Source organism: Squalius cephalus (assembly GCF_949319135.1).
Source record: "Squalius cephalus genome assembly, chromosome: 23".
In the NCBI taxonomy this organism is placed as follows: domain Eukaryota; kingdom Metazoa; phylum Chordata; class Actinopteri; order Cypriniformes; family Leuciscidae; genus Squalius; species Squalius cephalus.
The window spans coordinates 27,378,922-27,386,608 of record NC_137144.1 but is presented as its reverse complement, the minus strand read 5'-3'; the positions used below and the strand labels follow the sequence as shown (position 1 = coordinate 27,386,608).

The 7,687-nt window shown below is 37.4% G+C and overlaps 1 protein-coding gene across 1 annotated transcript in view; it reads right to left on the bottom strand.

Moving 5' to 3' along the window:
• The window catches only part of LOC307151110 (neuronal acetylcholine receptor subunit alpha-7), a 32,467-nt gene extending 25,699 nt beyond the window's left edge, over positions 1 to 6,768 (bottom strand). Inside the window, exons 1-2 of the mRNA XM_079858954.1 lie at positions 6,362 to 6,768; positions 4,178 to 4,317 (exon numbers count right to left, since the gene is read on the bottom strand). Coding sequence (XP_079715080.1) covers positions 4,178 to 4,317; positions 6,362 to 6,416 — 195 coding nt within the window. The 5' untranslated portion in view covers positions 6,417 to 6,768. The remainder of the gene's footprint in view (positions 1 to 4,177; positions 4,318 to 6,361) is intronic.
• Positions 6,769 to 7,687: the final 919 nt, after the last annotated feature.

Genomic DNA, 7,687 nt, shown 5'->3' with positions numbered 1-7,687 from the left:
GTCAGTGAGATTGCGTCGTAATTTACAGCTTATTTAAGGACCAGATGCGATTCATGAGTTTTTCTCTGCTTGAGCTTCAAGAGGCGATTGAGAATGTAGATTGTCTGACATCATTGTTTTATTACTTGTACTTCTTTACTGTGAACTGAGTGTTTGATGGGATGTTTGATTAGAAAAGCAGATTTCCTCTGCTGTGATATGAGCAGGTGTCGTGGCATCAGGTGTGTTTTCGGGACAGGGTTTCAGAAATAGCAAAAAATAATCACTGCAAATCACTAACGCAACCGGATCAGTGGCTGTGAAATCTGCATGAAACTAGGTTGCAGATCTCTCATTATAAAACCAAACTAAATGATGGCAGGACTTTAAAGTACAGCAGGAATTAGAGAAACTGCGTGGCATTCAGGGTTCAGTTGTGCTCCTTTATATCCTGATTGGAAACTGACATGGCTCTTTCTCTCCCTCTAAATGGATTTTCATTTTCATCAAATGCTCCATCAGAGAGTGGAAACACTCTTAATCACAGTGTGTATTTCCACCCGGTGCCAAAGAGATGCTAACATCAGTGTGTGACAACACATTAGCAGAACATTAGCACTGTCATCGTGCATCACTATTATTGACACATACACAAAATGTAATAAATAACTAAAAATTATTTTATGAATGAATGAATGAATGAATTAATTAATTAATTAATTCAGATCAATACATAATTTAAATAAATAAATAAATATTACATAATTTTGGCTAAATAAATAAATATAAAAAAAAGAAGCAAAAAGGCAATCCTAAAATTAGGTTATATTGCAATAAAGGAAATATTGCAATAAAATATAAAATTATTTCAAAACAAACAAACAAATAAATAAATAAATATTAAAATAATTTCGAATATACATTAATATAAAATAATTTTGGCAAAATAAATTAATAATAATAATTTTGAACAAAAAATAAAAGATATTTAACATGCATAAATTTTGAAATAAATATAAATATAACTTTTAATAAATAAATAAATACATATAAAAAGTATATATAATAATATGGAATAAATAAAAATAAGCATGCTGAATAAACAAATAAATTCATGTAAATACATATAAAATCATTTCAAGTAAATAAATAAATAAATAAATAAATTCACATCAATGCATATAAAATAATTTTGAATAAACAAAGAAATATTAAAAATAATTTTGGAAAAATAAATAAATATGTTTGAGAGGTGGTTAAACACGCAGCTGCTGAGAACATCTGCCATGACGCAGCTGAGATCTCTAGCCATCACACACACACGCTCATCCGAATACACATGCGTCACGGTTATAGCCTGCAAACATTACAGCACAGTGAGCGCACAAATACACACACACTCCTCCAGACTCAACAGAGTGAATCCCAATGTTTGCCAGCAATTCAAACCTGAGAAAATGTGAGTTATCATTATCATATTAGCGTGAGCTCCTTAAACACAGGCTAGCAGCCAGCATTAATGAGTTCACATCGTATAGTGTGGTGAGCAAACTCATTATGTAAGCAGAAGAGAAGAAACTGCTTATAACAAGTAGAGTTGCTTATAACAGTAAGCAATAGAGAGAGAGAGAGAGAGAGAGAGAGAGAGAGATGCAAGACCTTCTCCTCCATGAGCTCTGTCAACAGATCCACTTCATTTATCTCATTAATATTCAAATTCACTCTCTCTCACACACACACACACACACACACACACTCAGCCACCAAACAAAAGGTTTCCTCATCCACCAAATATAAATTATATTGCAACCAAAAGACCATTAAAAAGAGATTTTCTTGTTGGATTCCTCAATTTTAGGTTGCTTTGGATAAAAAAAGTCTGCTAAATGAATGAACGTAAATAACAGAAGTCTGAGCTGAAATGATCTATAAAATATAAACATTTTTGTTCGATCTGACACCACAAGCCAAACTGCTCAATTCCAATTATCTATTCATAACAATTCAATAATATAATTTAGGTTAGGAACAGCCAAGTGTGAGGAGTTGGGGTGGTCAAGGGTTGCATCAAGATTTTCTGATAAACTGTTCAAAAGTTATTACCAAAAAAATACATTTTTCAGATCTCATGAACTGTAGGTGGCGCTGTCCCCAAATTTGGCATGCACCCTCAGATCATGGTTCCGATGAAGCGTACCAATTTTCCTTTCGATTGATCAAAGTTTGGCCAAGATACAGCCTCTGAACCAATTTCGGGTCAACCTAGTTAAGTTTGCAACATCGTAACTTTTGAACAAAGATGAATAAAAATCATGTCTGTGCAGATTAGTCCAAAGATCATCTGAGACCATCTTGAATGTGATCAGCATGAGGAGAGGAATCAGGTGTACTAAGTTTAATTTTTCTTGATCAAAGGGTTCAAAAGTTACGATGTTGTGGCGCTGTAGAGTTGTGGTGGCGCTGTAGAGTTGGTCCTAGAGACTCCAAAATTGGTCCGATTACTATTCATGACTATCACTACAAGTGTGCCAAATTTCATAATTTTCCTATATTCATAGGTGAGTCGGCTGCGTATATATATATATATATATATATATATATATATATATATATATATACACTCACCTAAAGGATTATTAGGAACACCATACTAATACTGTGTTTGACCCCCTTTCGCCTTCAGAACTGCCTTAATTCTACGTGGCATTGATTCAACAAGGTGCTGAAAGCATTCTTTAGAAATGTTGGCCCATATTGATAGGATAGCATCTTGCAGTTGATGGAGATTTGTGGGATGCACATCCAGGGCACGAAGCTCCCGTTCCACCACATCCCAAAGATGCTCTATTGGGTTGAGATCTGGTGACTGTGGGGGCCATTTTAGTACAGTGAACTCATTGTCATGTTCAAGAAACCAATTTGAAATGATTCGAGCTTTGTGACATGGTGCATTATCCTGCTGGAAGTAGCCATCAGAGGATGGGTACATGGTGGTCATAAAGGGATGGACATGGTCAGAAACAATGCTCAGGTAGGCCGTGGCATTTAAACGATGCCCAATTGGCACTAAGGGGCCTAAAGTGTGCCAAGAAAACATCCCCCACACCATTACACCACCACCACCAGCCTGCACAGTGGTAACAAGGCATGATGGATCCATGTTCTCATTCTGTTTACGCCAAATTCTGACTCTACCATCTGAATGTCTCAACAGAAATCGAGACTCATCAGACCAGGCAACATTTTTCCAGTCTTCAACTGTCCAATTTTGGTGAGCTCGTGCAAATTGTAGCCTCTTTTTCCTATTTGTAGTGGAGATGAGTGGTACCCGGTGGGGTCTTCTGCTGTTGTAGCCCATCCGCCTCAAGGTTGTGCGTGTTGTGGCTTCACAAATGCTTTGCTGCATACCTCGGTTGTAACGAGTGGTTATTTCAGTCAAAGTTGCTCTTCTATCAGCTTGAATCAGTCGGCCCATTCTCCTCTGACCTCTAGCATCAACAAGGCATTTTCGCCCACAGGACTGCCGCATACTGGATGTTTTTCCCTTTTCACACCATTCTTTGTAAACCCTAGAAATGGTTGTGCGTGAAAATCCCAGTAACTGAGCAGATTGTGAAATACTCAGACCGGCCCGTCTGGCACCAACAACCATGCCACGCTCAAAATTGCTTTAATCACCTTTCCCATTCTGACATTCAGTTTGGAGTTCAGGAGATTGTCTTGACCAGGACCACACCCCTAAATGCATTGAAGCAACTGCCATGTGATTGGTTGATTAGATAATTGCATTAATGAGAAATTGAACAGGTGTTCCTAATCATCCTTTAGGTGAGTGTATATACATACAGTATACATATACATAGGCCTCCTGTCATGCTGATTGGATAGATCATTTGAACGTGTTCCTCTCGAACTTTGTTAATAAAACATAATTTAATATGATAATCACATTCTATTTTTATATTAAATTAGAAGAACTTTGGACTTTCTGTCTGAACTGCATTAGGATTAATACATATTTTTTTCTTTTCCGCTGACATAATGAAGGCCAAGTAGGCGGGGCAAAATAATATCAACCAATAACATCACAGCTTGGTTTTCACCATCCAATCGAATCCTAATGTGTAAAATTCTAACTGTCCAAAGGTAAATGTGTTATGATTGAAGTGTGTGTGTGTGTGTGTGTGTGTTTACTCACCACGTCCATGATCTGCATCAGACTGAAGCTGAAGTGCACAGTGAGCGAGTGCGAGTCGTTATAAACGGGTCGTTCCAGTGGGTTGTAGTTTCTCATTAAGTCTTTGTACAGCCGTCGCTGGTGCTCGCCCTGCAGAGAGACTGACACACACACACACACACACACGTTGGGTTTTAATGTTTTATGGGGACTTTCCATAGACATATTGCTTTTTTTATACTGAATAAACACACACACACACAAAAGAATATTCTTGGCCTATTTTAAGTTTTAAACCACCAAATCCAGATCCTCAAACCGGTTCTTATCTGGACGAGTTCAACTGTCCTTTCAGTGGCATTTATCGATCACCTTAAAATAATCAAATTCATCTGAATTCTGTCTGAATGTATCCCAGAGTTCTCAGTTTTGGACTGTTTTGTTAAAGGATTAGTTCACCCCAAAATGAAAATTTCCTAATAATTTACTCACCCCAATGCCATCCAAGATATCCATGTCTTTCTTTCCTCAGTGGGAGAGAAATTATGTTTTTTGAGGAAAACATTTCTGGATTTTTCTTCTAACAATGGACTTCATTGGTTACCATGGTTTTTAAGTCCAAATCAATGCAGTTTCAAAAGTCTTTGAAGTGTTTAAACGGCTGTACGCGATCACAGCTGAAGAAGAGGTTGTTATCTAGCGAAGCGATAGGTCATTTACATTTTTTTTATAATTTATAGTCTTTTTACCTTCAATAGTTGGGATTGAGCTGATCAACAAACGGACAGGGAACTACGTCATCACGTTGAAAGGTCGCGCCGGCGCCGGCAGAAGTACCGCCCCACTGTTTACAATGCGACCGTACGTAGGAGGATAGTTCAAATAGTATTGTTTGTTATTATATATATAGTAATAGTATTCAGTGAATATGAATATGAATAGTATATGAATATCATTCTGATGAATATGAACAGTAGTTCAAATAGTATTGCCGGCGCCCGTGTGACCTTTCAACGTGATGACGTAGTTCCCTGTCCGTTTGTTGATCAGCTCAATCCCAACTATTGAAGGTAAAAAGTACTTAAGTAAAAAATAACAACCTCTTCTTCAGCTGTGATCGCGTACAGCCCGTTTAAACACTTCAAAGACTTTTGAAACTGCATTGATTTGGACTTAAAAACCATGGTAACCAATGAAGTCCATTGTTAGAAGAAAAATCCAGAAATGTTTTCCTCAAAAAACATAATTCCTCTCCCACTGAGGAAAGAAAGACATGGATATCTTGGATGGCATTGGGGTGAGTCAATTATTAGGAAATTTTCATTTTGGGGTGAACTAATCCTTTAAGTCTTCTCGACTGCTTTAATTGACTGAGAAGGTTCAATTACTCTGAGCGTTCCCCGAGAGACTGAGAGACTCTGACCCGCACACGACACACAACACATGACACACGACACACAACACATGACACACAACCATCAGCTTTCAAACTGAAAAATAAATCAATCCTTTCCTGCAGGGTGAATATGAAGCGGTATTCAATCGAGAAGTTGAGGTCAGAACAACAAATCAAAGAGCAATGACAGGAATCAGTCAGAACAGACGCAAAAGCAAAAGAAAGTCAAAGGACAGTGACATTGTTTCCCGAGTCTTTCTGAAGAGCTTTACGTTCAGGAGAATCAAGTCTGACTGAACCGGTTTCTCTGGACTTGAATGGAAATCAATGGAGATCTTAGTAGAATCAGGTTATTAAAAACATGATGATCACAGTCATTTTGTAGTGGATCTGTGGGTGGAAACAAACCTACTTCAGTTCCAAGATCTTCAGAAAACACACACACACACACACACACGCACTCGCACTCAAAACAAATTCAGAGTGATAAAACATCTACTTACTTTAGTTCAAACTCACCGGAGATTCAAATAAATGAATACATATAAATATGGATGGATGGATGGATGGATAGATTTTTGGATGAGTAATGATTTATACTTTGATAGCAGTAACATTGTATTATTTGAAGTATCATGTACAGTAGCCTATATATAGGCTGATTAATGATGCTATTAATGTATCATAGTACTGCCCTTGTAAACATAACATAACATAACATAACATAACATAACATAACATAACATAACATAACATAACATATAACACAACACAACACAACACAAGAGTGAGTGTAAATGTCTCGGTACCGTGTATGAGGAGGGCAGCGGTCAGCAGAGTCAGTGTCCGGTCGCAGGAGCTCATGACTGACGAGAGGAACACCGAAACTCAGCGCGACGCGAGGCTACAACGCACTATACGCTCAGTGATGCGGACCGCATGGAGACACGAGAGCGCGTTAAAAAACCCCGCGCGCGTGAAGCTGACAGATGAAGCCGCGGGTGCGCGCGTGATGAGACTGAAAGCAGCGTGTGATCTGCGCGTCCCCGCGACGCGACGCGCCTCTGACCGACTGCGACTGATCTCTCCTGACGCGACGCTTAAACAGCACGCGTGCATCAGCCAATCTGGAGAACTGGGATAAAACTAATTAACTGTGAAATTAACAAGACAAAAATACCAAACGAGGACACTTCAGTCACGTTACAGTGAACGGCACTGCGTTACAACAACTGAGGGTTCCAAACACTCTCAGAACTTAACGTTCGCTCTCGAGAAGTTATCTGAATAAACACCCACGCACACGCGCACACACACACACACACACACACACACACACACTCGTTCAAAGTTATCTGATAGAACATTCGAAAGTAACATCCCACAATGTTCGCAGAATTCTAAAATGGAATGTTCATGTTCCCTTAACATTCGCATAACTAAAAACAAACACTGAAAGAAGAATAGACGTTCAGAGAACATTCAGCAATAAGGTTTTGATTGCTTTATTGGAATGTTAGCAAAATGTGAACATATTTTTGTTAGCTGGGTGGGTATGATGTATAGCAATATAAAGATAGTCAATAAACACTATTACAGACTCAGAGCAATGCTGTTGTTTGAGGAGTTTTATTCCTGCTGTAACTCAGTGTTCGGCCCATTACAGAATAACAGTCTGGGTCATAAGGTTAAACTATCATATAATCTCATAACAGAAGACTCATAATTTAATGTCTCCTATATCATATTACTGGCAAGCCCAAAGGTTTAATAAACAGCATCAGCTACTTTTACAAGCTTTTAGAGATGAATCAGATGATTCATTTCTCTGGAAAGAGGAGAAACTGTTTTAAACTCTAGTTTTAAAGCTCGTAAATCGTAGAAATATATTGTTTATCTTTTCAGCCTGTAATCACTTTTAAACATGCTCTTATTTTGCATTCGGGTTTTAAATGTTTTTTTTTTTTTTTTAATTCAACATTTACATTTTTTAATAATGTTTAAAAAATACTAAAACTATATTTAGAAATGTATATATATATATATATATATATATATATATATATATATATATATATATATATAAAGATATTCAATTTGCCTTACTGTATATTTTAAACATTATAGTTTCAGAT